Raw genomic sequence first — 15,486 nt, forward strand, 5'->3', positions numbered from 1 at the left:
TTGCCTGAGTTCCCTGCAAAGCAGAACATGGAAACTCACTGCAGAACGGATAAAAGTTCAAAGGAAAAGTAGGAAGTGTTTGTGAGGAAGAGCCTCACCCCAGCAGGATAGTTCTAGAAAGCTAAGCCCGTGAGGGAAACATGACATGTACACACCATGGCATTTAGCCTCATTCTCCAACTACTACAGACACAAAGACACTTCTTTCTTACCGGTATCAGCGGAGTTCAGTTCCTGGCTCTTTAGTCCCTCATGGACAGTTCTTGAGGATAATATTCTGACCAAGGAAGAGAGCAAAGCGAGAGAGAGAGAGAGAGAGAGAGAGAGAGAGAGAGAGAGAGAGAGATGGCATTATTCATTATTTGGGCTCTTGAGCTCCTCATCCCGTTTGGGCTTTTGTTTTTGTTTCTACAGTAGAAGGGACTTGTGCCTCTAGCAAAGGTTTCATATTCATTGTCTCCCTTCCCCCGCTTCTCTCCTCTTGCCCCCTCTGGAATTGCCCTTCCCTCATTCCCTCCTTAGTGCCCAAGCCCTATTATAATTAAATCAAAGCACACAAAACTGGGGAAAAAATAACATATTCTTCCCCTGCCCAGCCCTGCAGCCATTGTTTCCCTCTGTCTATTTTAGACTGTAAACCTCCCAGGGCAGGTCATATCTGTTCTTTATAAAGCAGTATGCACATAGGTGGCATAACAAATGACAACTACTACAACATGGGACCCGCCAAGTGAGTTAAAGAACAGGAGTTTTTAAACTAATGTATTAACTGTGTGTAAAAGGGGTGGGGATTCTCAGGCCTTTGATCCTCAGGATTTCCTATAACCCATGACTCCCACATCACAGACCCTGATGCACACGCTCTGCTAGTTGGAATGTATCCTTGAACTGGAATAGTGTCCCTTTCTTACCCAGATAGAGAGATAAATGTGCAGAGACCTCTGATTTTTGTGCGGCTGTACAAAAATAAGAGTCACATTCCTGGCCTTACCCACCACTGGCATATGGTCCTTGGAAGGTTGCCCACTAGTGAATGTGGCCCCCAGGCTGCTGAAAAAGGTCCCCCAACTCTATAAAACCAACAGGGTGGCCAGAGATGGAAGCACTGCTAAAGAACAGCAGCAACATGTCAGGTGAAATAATGCCAAGTGAAAAGGGAGCAATATCCCTCCCACCCTGTCCGACATGTTGCATGCGTGTGAGAAAAATGCACCAGAAGATGGAAAGCAAAGCTGGCAATGGCTTCCAAGAACTGGAGGACAGAGAACTTGCTTAAGGGACTACCCCAGAGTGTGTTTGTGCTATAGACTCTATAGCATAACATCTATAGCATCTGCTGTGTCTATAGTATAGATCAGGTGTTGTCTACCTGGTCCCTACCGCCCACTAGTGGGTGTTTCAGGTTTCTAGGTGGGTGGTAGGGGGTTCTACGGCACAAGCTGAATCCTCCTTCCATCGAGCATTTTACCATCAAGAAAGATGCATTAGTGGGCGGTAGGTATAAAAAGGTTGACTACCCCTGGTATAGATATTAACATCTCAATCCAACTATTATATGACAGGAAGATCCACCTGATGGCAGGTCACTTCCACAGAACTGCAGTGTATCAAGCAAAGTATGGAATTATTTCTTCTGAATTAGCTGGACTTCCATCTACTTTTCTAACAGAGTTCATTTTCAGCTATTGCAATCCAAATGCAGATTTGTGAGGCTAACCACCTACATGACTTGTGGAACATTTGGGGACCTAAAGTGAAAAAGAATTAAGTAACAACCTTTCAAGCAGCACTTATGAAAGGGACGTGAGGGTGAATTTTAAAAAGTAATACTCAGAGCTGTCCTAACTAATGGAAAAGTGCACACTTCCAATGTGACCTGAGAACAGTTCAGAAAGAGGCAGCTGATTTAGAAGAAAAGTAGTTATGGTATATCCAGAGAGTATCGTAGCATGACAGCGCCACAAATATGCATAATATTTCCAACTACTAAGTAAGTGAGCTCTAGTTAACTGCATTCAAGCTTCTCAAAAAACAGTCCATTGCTAGCAATGTGAAATAAGTTCAATGCTTACGGTTTCTCTGGTTGGACCACTGCAATTTTCCTTTCCTTGTTCACTGTAAGCCAAGGTGAAAGTCAATGAATAACCAGTGTATCATTAAAAAAGTTTTCCAATGATAACACACACTTTTTATTTTATAATCTTCTGTAAGCAGAATTTCAACATTTACATAGTCAGGCTACAGATAATAGTCATGTTTCATCACCGCCTGGGGAATTGAGACCCAACTTTCTTGTGAAACATGAAGAGATGAGCAAAGAACCAAACATGGGAAAATCCCTGAACTTTCAAGTGCAAACACACAGGCTTTTCAGTTTCCTAAGCTTACAAACATGCATTTCTCCAACTTGAAGGGTACTCTAAATCTACATGCAAGGGCTTGCACATTGCCCATCTACTGCTGCTCCAAGTATCCCCAAAAGGTTGCCTTGCTACTAAGTTCTAGTGAGTTCTAGATTCTCAAAGTATTAATTAAAAATGTCTTAAAACCTTCCACAGTCCTTCCTCTCTAGGGACTTGCTCTTGTGCTGTTTGATAGAGCTACAGAGCGATTGTTTTACCATTGTTATGTAAGAAATGCATATATACCCTAGTTCTCTGAAGTACAACAATCAATTCTGCAATACATTCCACTCCATTTTGTAGTATAGTAATTGTATTAGTCATACCTACTGCCCTGCGAGGAGGTCTAAGCTGATATCCATTTGTTTCGCACCAGCCTACTGGAAATATATTCATAGATTCCACACTCACTATGCATTCAGGGACTGGCATTTTAGAACCTGTTAAGAGACAAATGGAACACATAGCCCAAATCAATGGTTGTTGCAACTGGACTCGTAACAGAACACAACACTTGCTATAATACATATCTGTGTACCTGCACATTTGAATCAGACATAAGTAGCATGACAGGCCCTCAAAAAAGGAATCTGTCAGGAAACAAGCCTTTGATTGTTGCCTATAAGGGTTTTATCATGAGTTGCAAAAAAATAAAACAAAACCATGGGCTGGAACAGCTGTTTTCAGAGCCATTTTTAGGAGTAAGACTGTGTGCTGGTAAAGATTTATAATGTTCAGATAAGGAAGTGGCATTAACATGCTACATGGGGAAGGCGAACAAAATTCAAAACATCTACCTTTCAAAATATAACTTACTTTCCAGCTGTAGCCAGATATAGGAATCCTTCACCTTTGTAACAGTAGCTACACAAATTTCTTCAGGATCTTGTGAGTTTACTGCCTCAAGTTTCATGTTCTCCTTAAAGCCATGGTCAGAAGTCAGCTAAAAAAGAAGGAAAAAGAAGGAAGAAACACTTAGGTGGAACATGCAATTTTAAGGGCACCCAATTCATATACCAAACAGGAAAAACATTCAGAACAAATTAAACACAGACCATTGAAGGGAATCACCAGGGATTTAAATGGTAAGTTCAAAACAATAATCAGCAAGCAGTTTCTTGTAGATTACCAAGGGAATTTCAACCTGGCACTCAAAAAAAGTATTAAAAGAAGAAAAAATAATTGAATTTACAGTAGAACATGCAAGAGACTTTGCTTCAAGTCCACATCTTGTAATACTCAAGATCAAAATTAAACTGCAATAGTGGAGATAATCATACACAAAATAAGAAACCTACTTCCTGCACAAAGAATAAATTAATTCACACAAAGAGCCAACAAGGTGGTAAACTTGTGTCTGAGCTGTGCCACTTCAAACTAAAGTGGGAACCTACATGGTTTACTCTCCCATACCTTGAGGGAGGATCCAAAAGGCTGCATGAAATGTTCCATGCATGCACCAGGCTTCCCAACGTCCCTTACCCCAAAATTGCTCCAATAGGCTGATGACTCTCTAGAACAAAATACCACATGGCTTGAAGGGCTTGCTGTCAGAAAGCAAAATTCACTTACCCTCCCCACCAAAGTGCTTCCCATGTGTGCAGTAAGAAAAGCAGTAAGAATCCCAGAACCTCAAAGACTAGATTTCGGGGAGAAGGATACTAGTTGAGCCATCTCCCCGATATTCTAGGGGCTGAATTCAGCCCACCTCCCAGAAACATTTCATCAGGTGAACCCTCACCTGCACTTCAAACACTTCATATCCTGTTTGTGTCCTAAGATGCATAATGCCATTGTTCGACTTCCAAGCCTTGAGATACCATCAATTCTTGCAGAATAAGTTGAATATTAAACATCTCTTTAGACTATTTTGGGACGCTTTGCCCTCAAAACACCAGTACTTTAATTCTTTTTTCCACTATGTGGTGTGGTTAACAAGCTTTACAAACTAAGTAAAATATTCACCGTTGAATAAACACATTATATTGTGAATGCTTACCGAGGGAAAACAGCTTTGGGGAGCAGCCTCTGCTCCACACTGCTTGAGATAATCTGCCCAGTCAAAGTCTTGCCCAGGATAACCTATGAATGAGCAAACAAATGACTCTTATTTATTAATGCATTTTTATCTTATCCTTCCTACAAAGAGGTCAGCGTAGTAGCCATGATCCTCTCCTCCATTTTATCCTCACAGCCACCCTCTTAGGTAAGTTAAACTGAGAGACAGCCTGCCAAAAGAGCATCATAGTTGTGTGGGATTTATGCCAGGATCTCTCTACTCCTTGTTCAACATTTGTCTATCCCATACTGGCTTAAGTAAGTTTGAGAATGATATGAGTAGTTCCTGAGGACACACAAATGCCTTCACATTCTCAAGCTAGGCTTTTCACACTACTTGAAAAGCCTAGGCCCAATGTCTTTCCCACATCACTTTTATAGTCATTATAAGAAATCTTGCTGTTAAATTGTCCCAGTCTCTGCAATACGCGGAATAGAAGTGTTTTCAGAGATAAAAGTATAATGCTTCGAGTTCAACTGCTCATATGAGAGCATGCAAATAGACTGCATAGGCTACACACCTGGTGGAGGGCTGAGATGCAAGCCATTTTTTAGACTCCATTGCACAGGGAAAATACCAGGACTGTTGACATGACAGACGTAAGACCGGCTTGTGGTATATTCTGGTCGCAAATCATCTATTTCTACCAAAAAGTATTTATTATTAAACACCTGCAAAAAGACAAAGGAATGACTTTGAAACCAAGTTCACTTTACTAACATATAAAACTTTCTGAGTCACTGTCCTACTGCTAATAGTGGGTTGAATCAAATGTTAGTCTTATTAAGAGCAGACACATTGGAATGAATGACCATGACTAATTAAGGTTCATTAATTAATTTCATCAGGTCTACTCTGAGGAGGACCTAGTTGGATACAATTCTTTGTTATTTATTGGCTAGGATACAGAGCCGTGTTCAATGTGCCCAAGGACTGAGCATGCTCAATGGGGAGTTAACTAGTTTTCTTTGAACAGCCCGCCCGCCCACATGAAATACTACACACTACTTTTGAAAGTCATGTCAGTTTCAAAAGTAATCTGTCATGAGGAATGGGAGAAATAAAACCCTGAAAAGCTCTTTGAGCATGCGGAACCTCATGCTTGTAAAGTACCTCAAACATGATCAGAACCTTGAAGCGTTTTAAAAGGAGGATATAGTGAAGTGGGAACACGCTCAGGACAAACAGAAGCAAGACAAAAAGGGCAACAGGAGATCTTAGGCCTCTCAAGAAATAAAGTCAGAAAAATCAAGAATTTGAACTGGATTATGTATGGAAAAGTCAAATCATGCAGACACCAAGAAAGTTTAATAAACAGAAATTAACACTGTTTTATAGAACTAGAATAAATAAATAAATAAAAACGGGCTGATTAAAACAAGGAATTCCCCCTGCTCTAGCCATATAAAGTAAAATTAAGAAGGTGGAAAAGTACACTTGATCCTATAATTCCAAGGACTCATCCCATGACAAGGATGACTCATATGAACTGTAATTAAACAAGATAAATACAATAATGAGCTGCTGAAGTTGATTAGATTGTGGGCAGCAGAGGGACTGTGTTAAATGTGTAGTTGATTAGAAGGTGGAGAAAAATGTACCTAGACAAGAATGGGACTGTGAGAATGCCATCTGAATTTCTCAAACAGATAAGCTATTTTATGTGAAAATTCTGATGAGCCATGTTAGAAGGAGTAAGATATAGAAACGTAAAGCATGTAAGGTAAAGGGAATGCTGGGTAGGCAGAAAAAGAAAGGTTGATACTGTTGACAGAACTTATAGCTGTTCTGACAGTTTACTGCTGAGAAAATGACAAAAATTGTGCATCTATACCAGACATTGTCATGACACCTAGACTTGTAAGAGTTCTGAACTGAAAAGAAAGTTACTTTTACAACAAAAAAACCAAGGGGGATTGCCTATGGACATATTTAATTTATGGCGAGTACTGCATATGGGTCATTCATTGCAATAAATCATGAAAGAATAGAAGACCCAAAAGTGGGGACCTCATTAAGGAACTCAAGGAAACATGCCTTTATTTCCTAAGAGCACTGAGTGTAGACAAAATTATATTAAAGCAAACAGGACCAGAAAGTTACCTTGCCGATGCCAAATGGGAAGACGAAAAAATAAAGTATGTTTAAAATGTTACATCTTGGAGCCAGAGAACTTCAGAATATAATTGGGTACCTTTGTAACTGTGGCTGGCGAGATGACGAAAGGAGCTTTGGGATCAACAGCTTCTAACTTCATGTTGACAGAGAACGAATGAATTCCAACAACAGGTTTGTCCTAAAAATGACAACACAAAAATTTTAAATTATCATTGAGGTCCTTTGTATCATTGAAACAGAAAATTCTTCAAAGTAGAAGAGCTGCTTGGTATCTTCCACTAGCACAAGAGACGACATAACCTTATCCTTAAATATTTCAACAAGAATCACACTAGTTCATCCTGGCATTTCAGAAGTTATTTCACTTACAGGAAGCCAGCAAATGAAAGTTGGCAGCAATTGCTCTCTTACTAAAATGGACATTACATTTTCAGTTCAGCGAGACTGGGATTTGACATAATACTTTTCACCCAGGAATTTCTAATCTGCAGCATAATGAAGGCATTTAGAAAACTCTCCTGGTTTGCAGAGAGGCCATTTAATGTAAAAACAAAAACCCAGTCCAGGAAACTCTTGTCACTTGAAATTGAACAAAATGAACTAATCTCTAGCACAGAATAAAATAAGTATAATGTCACAGGCAATCAACCGTAACTTTGCTTGGTTGGGATAATCTTATTTCTGAGAGGCCTGCAATTTATGATGTTTTCGAAAATGTGGGAGGTCACTTAAGGCAAACGTAGGTTAATGGGAAAATATACCACAGAATCAGCATTAGCTCTATATACTGCCTTCTAGTCAAAGGACCAAATCATAGACTTCCTTTTCCCCTTTGACCTAGCAAACTAAGACCAACCTAGAGTGTCATCTGTACTGTGCCACCTAGAAACCAAGTTAAGACATAAAGAGCATGCAGTGGTACTACCTCTCTCCACAGTTATGGAGTGTGGTGCCTCTGAAAAACATGGCAAAGTCAAAACACCTTTAAGAAAGTGTTGCAAAACTCTTATTTGGTTTGGAGTTTTGTGTCTGTAGCTGAAGGAGTCAACACTGTACCCATTTTATTTGATTTTAATATGTCATGTATATTTCAGGTGCTCGTTTACCTCAGCCTATAAGACCCAATGTGCAAAGAACTTCATGCAGCTTGCGCAACAGAAGGAACCAAAACCCAATGGAGCCTCCTGATGGAGGAAAGGTGGTGATTTTCACTGATTCCCACTTCCCTTGCCTCCTCCCATACTATTCCAAAAGGGACCCCAACCCATAGCTGTCAACATTTCCCTTTTTTTAAGCGAAATTCCCTTATTCCGAATAGGATTCCTCGCAAGAAAAGGGAAAAGTTGACAGCTATGCCCCAACCACCCAGAACAGCTTCTCAGCGGGCGCACAACAAATGACTCTGAAAATCACCATCCTTCCCTGCTTTCCTCCAGCAGGAGCGTTTTGTGGGTGGAGCTCAACTGATGTGAACTCTGCATCTAGGTCTTTATATTTAACCATACCATTTGTTAAAAGCACTCAGGCCGGGTGTAGTGATCCGATAGCAAATTCCAGTGCTTGTACCTTAAATAGATCAGTGGGAACCAAAGATTCTTCTTCCTCCTCTTTTATTTTTTCTAGGATATCCTGCCATTCTGCTTCAGTCTTCAAATGTCTAACAGCTTCAATAAAAGAATGGTAGTCTGAGTTAAAATGCCACACTTTTTAAAAATGAGTCCATTACACTACACAACTAAGTCAACGATCTGAAAATCAACTCAAAAGTTACAGAGAGGGTGCCATTTCCCCTCCCCCTTGAACGCTCCCTATGAGCCCTACATTGAATGGTTTTTAAATTGCCCGCAATGCATGCTTGCATTTTCCACTGAGACTTCCTTTTAATAGTTCTTATGCAAAATCTTTTAATTGCTTTTTTACATAAGCAGTTTGGAGATGGAGTTGGAGGGGAGGGCAAATTGCTGATAAGGAATCCTTAAACTTATCTCCAGTTGCACTATTTATGTGTGCCCTTGGGTTGCGGGCCTAAGTGCATCTCCGTGCCCAGAGTGTGAGCAGAGCAGAGCATGTGTATTGCTCCAAGTTTATTCACAGACAACAAAAGAACTACCAGACTCTATGTATCTAGAGCAATTTGCCTGTTTTCATGGCAATTGTGTCTGCAGCTCAGATAAACTTTAAGAAGAAAATGCAAAACCTCCAGGTTTGGAACAGTCCCATGCTATTCATTTGATGTTGGCGGAGACACAGTATGATTTCTGACTAGACTGAAAGTTCCTTAAATTGAGACCACAGAATACTGTTCGAGGCTAATGAAAACAAGCGCAAGGGAAGACAAAGACAAATTCATGTATGCATGCATTCTCTCTTTTTCCTGTGCCTATTTTTCCTTATTGTATAGCTCTGTGTAGCATAGCATACTAGCAAATGCCAAATCCCAGAGATTCTGTTTGGTCTTGTCAATATACCCCAAACAAGAGACAGGGGTACAATTTAGGGAAATTTACGTGTTTTTCTATTCTTTTAAAATAGCTGCTCTGAGCAGATGAGTCTTGTTGGCAATTCCAAAAGCAAGTACAAGAGTGTGTGTGTGTGTGTGTGTGTGTGTACACCTCAGTTTTTGAGCATCTTGGAGGATGAACGTTTCGGTTTTCAAACGCCGAAAATCTGGAAGTAAATGCTTCTGTTTCCGAATGCCCCTTGGAAGTCAAACTTCTGAGGAGGCTTCCTGTTTGAGTTTTCCATATGTTTTGAGACTTCCGTATTGAGTTTCCGGTTTTCAAACGGTCTTCCGGAACGGATTACGTTCGAAAACCGAGGAACCGCTATATGTATGTGTGTGTGTCAAAACACCAAAAGCTTTTCTTCTTCAAACCTTGCACTCTAAACTGAAAGTGCAGTTTTATACCTAGTGGAGGTTCAAGGATGTATCCTTGTTGGGTTGCCCAGCCCACTGGATGGAGAAAGGGATCCAAATAGAACATCCAAAGGTCATACTGATCTAAATCTCCGAGTCCTTCATAACGTAGTTTGAGCCTTCCACCAACATTTTCCAAAACATTGACTATCCAAGCTCCTAGAGAATCATTCAAGTGCTGACATTCTAGTCTTGAACCAGGAGCAATGAGATCCAAGGGATTATTTCCTCGATGGAGCTGCGGAAGAAAGTGGAAAAAGGAAGATAAATGGTAAGCTATCCAGTCACCTGCCTTGAAAAGCTATCAAGACAAAATATCCATCTTCATTGCTTATGCTGAGTTATACACAGACATCAACTATGAATACTGTTGGGTCAACTAATGAGTTATCAGGAATTCTGGCAGGATGTGGAAATGTAGTCCTATTTCCTATTCACGGCACTGCAACTTCCACTTAAAATCTTGATAGGCTAAGATCATGGTAATTTGTAATTCATATAGGGAGTAGGAACCAGCATTTGTCTTCATGCTTTCTTATCAAGCGATTTCAAAAACAATTTGGGGCTGGGAAAAATGACCTACTGTTTCCTTTAAAAATGCTTACACATCTTTATTTATAAGGGAAAGATTAGCGAATACTATTGGTTGCATTTGTTTTAGGAAGCCCACCTCTGCCATATTGACTCTCTATAAATATATTGTTATGCACTCTATCCATACAGTCAGATCTACTTTCTCAGCCTTCTGTCTTTGTGATGCTAGTGCCTATGACACAGGTGTACCCTCTGCCAGGTTTGTGATTACTGTGGAAGGACAAGCAATCTGCCATTTCCTACCATCCTTCCCATTCAGACCTTGAAATCATGTTGGTGGTTATAGGTAGAATGGTTGGCTATCTGGGTTATCAACCTTCTCTTTAAGCATGTACCTTTTTGAACTGGAACTCATTGGTGTTTCACCAGTTTCCTCTCTTCCAGGGGGTAGCTGAGTGTCTTGTGTTTTAAACAAATTATTATGTTTTAATACTTGTATTATTTCACTAGATACCACTGCTAGGCTGCTTTGCTGAAAGATTAGCTTCCCAAAACAGCAAAAAAAAAAGTATAAGAAAACCTAGTAATGGAATCTGAATTCACTAATTAGCCCACATAATCACTAATAAATAAATAATAATAGTAATTTATTTATACCCCAACCATCTGGTTGGGTTTCCCCAGCCACTCTGGGTGGCTCCCAACATAATATTAAAAACACGATAAAACATCAAACATTAAAAACCTCCCTAAACAGGACTGCCTTCAGATGTCTTCTAAAAATCAGACAGTTGTTTCCTTGACATTTGATCTCTGGCTATCTTTGGAAGCATGGGGGGAAACTTTTCCAGTTTCTACCAGAACAAAATGTTTTTCTTTTACATAAAAGCAAGAAAGCAAAATAAGTCGGCTACATCAAAAGACCTTCACCGGAGGAAAATTACCATTTTGAAAGTGTGTAGTCTTGTTTTTTAAAAAATAAATAAAAAATCATTAAAGTATATTCTAAGAAGGGCCATGTCCCATTGAATTTAACTGAATTTAGTTCTGAGAAGACATGGTTAGGATTGCTGCTTAAATTATATGTTTACATTTTATTGTGCCCTTTTAAACGTGAATCCTCAGCTGTCAGAACATTCACTTTGGTAAAGGGAAAAATGAAGTTGTACCAGAAGACTATTGTAGCCGGAAAGTCTAACATAAAGGGCTTTAATAGGTATTGGTTTAAGACGTAATAAGAGCAAAGTATTTTTATTGCTGCCGATCCATGTGCACACTTACACCTTCTAGAAGAGTGGCAGGAGCACTGCATGCTCCTTTCAGAGTCTGCTGAAGGAATTCCTCCTGGTTAGAAATTTTATCTTTGATGCCTAAAAGGGAAAAAAAAATGTTGTTCAGTATTTACTCTTCCTATCTTATAATAACGTAGCATAGAGTTATAGTTATGCTGGGGAAAGTCAACAGCAGGCCCCATGTCCAATCCTAAGAAGATTTGCAACTTTTGCATTGCTCAGCAGCAGAACGTGAAGTTAGTAACATCTTTGTGTGTGATCTCAACCATCATTTTCCTAGAGGTCAAGCAGAGGAATTGAACTATCACAAGCACAGAGGCAGATAGTCATTACAAATATGAATGGGTCCAAAAGGTACATTAACAAATAGCCAAGTGAAAAACAGATTTATCTACAACTGTTTCAGCCAAGTGATAATAGTGCTTGCAGGTGTAATTGACACAAAGCGATTCTTAGTAGAAGTTTATGGACAGCTGAGCACAGAAGATTATGCAAAAATCTTAAAACAGGGCTTTGTCTCCTGCAATATATATCACCTGTAGGAGGCTTACTTTATTGAAACATTCTTCTCCCCATGGTGGACTGTTACCTTCAGGCACTTTGAGAGTCTTCTTGTTCTGCTCACACCACCCAATTGGATGCAAGTCAGCTGTCATGATGTCAAACCAAAAGTCTGCCTTCCTGTCCTCTCCATACCCATCATATCGCAATAGCAGTAATGGCCCACAAGTGGTAATGATTGTAGCAATCCAGTATGTATCAGGGCCAGGTTTGACAGCAACCTCTAGTTTCATGCCTGGTGCAAAGCCATTTTGCAGACTAGTGTCCACCTAAAAAGAGAGAGCAAGCAACACATCAATGCATGGCTCCATGGTTGCAATTTGATCACTTAATTTTAAAAACATTTTGCATGGATCTGGAACAACCTTTTTTTAAAAAAACACAATGATGTAGAAACCAAGGAACAAACTTTTTTTGGATTTGCTTTTGGTCAATGAAGAACCAACTGACAATGGGGTACCTTGGGAAAAATTGGCCACAAGATCTGGACACAATGATAAATGGCAAAGCAGAAGTAACATTAACTTATTTCAGAAGATTTTATCTGAACACCCAAAGGTAAGCTAACACAGCTAGAAAACACCAATGACATGGGTGGGCAATGAAAAATAATAATTCTAAAATATCCATCGTGTGCTATCCAAACTCAGGAGAACAGATTAAATTTAACAGACCAATAAGGATGCAGAAAAAGCTTTTTAGGAATCTGGTGACCAAGTGAAAATTGTATAAAATGGATAGAAAGCTGTTACTAAGGATTGGTAACAAAGGAATCTGCTTCTCAAGACAAAACCAAACAAATGTGGATTAGGAAGGAACATCAGAAATAAGGAGTTTCAAACCTTTCCCAAGAGAAAGGCGATTAAGGTTAGATGACAAACATAACTGGTGACTTAGAAGGCAACTGTGATGCGGAAAATTGTGCGGAAAATTCAAGCCTGCAGCTTATGATGAAAACCTATCAGTCCTTGAGTTTAGACATTGCATAAAAAGTAAAGGAGACTGAGAAGAGTAATTTATATCCTATAATAAAGCAGGACAATGTTAAAAACAACAACACCCCACCTTAAACCTACAGCCAATAAACAATACATAGCATAGCAGACCATATTACACAATTTGATTTATAAGCATGCAACAGATAATATGTTGCTTAAAGCCAAAGTGAATTAATTTGAAATGATCATATCACATGAGTTACTTTCAGCTGACATTAACAAGGCCAATCATATGTACATAACCAGCTCCAGCACTTTAATCTCATTTCTTGGGGGGGGGGGAGTAGGAAGAAAAGAGAAGCTCTCCCATGCATTTCAGTGTCAAGCATTCAAACCTTTCTCTTTGCATACAATATGTGTAATAAGGAAGCCATTATTAACTAAATCTGATTCCATTACTGAGTTAAATAACAGAACAGTAATAGAATATAAACTTCTGACGCTTTTAAGTTTGGCATAAAAACTTCAATGCTTTCTCAGCACAAACTATAACCTCCTTTTCCTTACCAGACAACCCCTTTTCGAAATCCTATTTTTATTTCTCTGTGTGCCACAGTACAACATACCACCACATAATCGCCCCCAACTTGAATTAAAATTTTACACTTGTAAATCCTACTTTCCTCTGTATAGGAAAGAAAAATTGCTACGCACTGATCCTTAACAGGATAGCATGTTCAATAAAATAACTATTTGCATCAGGAGTAAAAACAGCATGTAATCCTCTCTCCAAAACAGAACCGAAGCTGGTGTCCCTTTCCATTAGATAAGCAAATGAAATGTCATATGTATCAGGTTAGCTTCAAACCCATTCTACTGTTGTATTTTACACTGTGTTAAAGAAGAAGTGTGCCTGCTAACATATATTGCCCTCCCCTTCTTTCCTGCAAGCATGGCATGAGATGCATCAAGCAGTTGAGGCAGGATCTGTTTCCTAATATGTCACCCACGACAATGCAAGAAAGGAAAGAGAGAATGAATCCCTTTCTTCTGAGGACATCTATGTGGCAAACATGGTAGGAGCAACCAACAGCAAGAGAAAGAAAAACAAAGAATTACAAGCACACACAAAAGAGGATTCACATCTTATTTGGTACAAATATTTGCGGCTGGAATATTTGTGGATTAGAAACAAGATCCAGTACTTATTATAAACTTGTCACTCATGCTCAAACAGCACCCTCTTATGGCAGTCTGGTAGGATTGCAGTGGGATGAAGAGTGAAGGGAACTAATTTCGTTCTTTTTTATTTGTGAGGGCATTCACTATGAAAAAAATAGTTGCAGGTGACCAGCTGTCTAGGAATGCCGGCATCCAAAATATAATCTGTAGATGTGACTGCAGCAATTATAATACTGATAATTAATTGATAGATTTATAACTATTTAACTATTTATAACTATTTAAAAATATTTAATTAAGCACACCTCTTTCTTCTAATGGTTGCAAGCTTCAGACCAGAAGACATATGTGAATAAGACTAAAAATAACTTCCTGGTTTAAAGTGTGGCGATTTAGACAATTGTGTGTGTAGCTATTTATTTATCTGCATATTACTTTATAGTGACCATGTTCACATGTAATCGTAAATGAAGAACTGTGCTTAATAAACTATATTGTGCATAGTTACTCCCATTTCACTCCTCCCCTAGAGGGAAGAGGCTTAATTCTGCACCAGGAAGCTTAATTTTGCACCTGAGCTCAGGATCGTGGTGTCTTTCTCAACAAGCCATGACTGTTAATCCGACTTCTTGTTGCCTTGCACATCAAGGCTTGCTAACTACAAACTACAATCCCAGGTTCAGATATTACACTAAGCACACACCCTCTCAGTTTGTTTGTCTGTTCATGCCAGGGGGGAGCAAAAAAGCAATCAAGCTACATGCACCAGCACACAGAACATGCACAGTACTGTAGCTTATTAAACTAAACTTATTGGCTTACTGTTAAGCAAGTGGAAAAGCAAATTGATTAAGGGGAAAAAATATCTTCAGAATACAGCCCTAATAGAATTGCAACCCCAGTTGCATAGAAGACTGCAAAGGTATTACGTTAAGCCTGCCACAGGTTAATTACAGGGCAAGTGTAGTTTGCACAGGTTCACAAAAGGCACTGATTTAGCCACAAGAGGGCAACCTTAGTTCTGTAAGGATGAAGCAGAAAGGTGCCGGTATAGATACTGAATAATTTGTGAACATGGAGAAACAGTGTTCCAATTTGGCTTAAATCCTTGAAGCAGCAAAGGCTTTAAATCTGTAAAGCAACAGTTTAGCTGAGTAAAATTGCGAGTGATATCCCAGCTTGAACTTTGCCAACTTTAATTTTTTTTTTAAGACTCCCTTGGATAGTCTGCAGTTGTGATGGACTTTTAAACAACAAAACAAAACAGCAACCCAGCCAGAAACTGAAGTCAGAAGCTACTTCAGCATACTTCCCAGGTGAAATATATTTAAATATTTACTACGTAAAGTAAAAATAAATAAATAAAATAAAATAAAAAAGCCATGCCAAGAACAAAGCTCTATATTGCTGGGCAACCACAGCATACTTGCCTCTAGCTTTCTGCCCATTCTTCAACTCCCATCTTCCACAGGACTAAAGCCCT

The 15,486-nt window shown here is 39.3% G+C and overlaps 1 protein-coding gene across 2 annotated transcripts in view; it reads right to left on the bottom strand.

Annotated features, from left to right (window-relative positions):
* Positions 1-15,486, bottom strand: part of SFMBT1 (Scm like with four mbt domains 1) — a 72,186-nt gene that overhangs the window by 10,546 nt on the left and 46,154 nt on the right. For both annotated transcript variants that reach the window (XM_053377604.1, XM_053377605.1), the window contains exons 4-14: positions 11,912-12,152; positions 11,312-11,400; positions 9,488-9,734; positions 8,146-8,243; positions 6,656-6,757; positions 4,982-5,132; positions 4,402-4,484; positions 3,219-3,345; positions 2,729-2,842; positions 2,073-2,115; positions 213-277 (exon numbers count right to left, since the gene is read on the bottom strand). In XM_053377604.1, the coding sequence (XP_053233579.1) occupies positions 213-277; positions 2,073-2,115; positions 2,729-2,842; positions 3,219-3,345; positions 4,402-4,484; positions 4,982-5,132; positions 6,656-6,757; positions 8,146-8,243; positions 9,488-9,734; positions 11,312-11,400; positions 11,912-12,152 (1,360 nt within the window). The remainder of the gene's footprint in view (positions 1-212; positions 278-2,072; positions 2,116-2,728; positions 2,843-3,218; positions 3,346-4,401; positions 4,485-4,981; positions 5,133-6,655; positions 6,758-8,145; positions 8,244-9,487; positions 9,735-11,311; positions 11,401-11,911; positions 12,153-15,486) is intronic.

The sequence above is a fragment of the Podarcis raffonei genome, chromosome 2 (genome assembly GCF_027172205.1).
Source record: "Podarcis raffonei isolate rPodRaf1 chromosome 2, rPodRaf1.pri, whole genome shotgun sequence".
Taxonomy (NCBI): domain Eukaryota; kingdom Metazoa; phylum Chordata; class Lepidosauria; order Squamata; family Lacertidae; genus Podarcis; species Podarcis raffonei.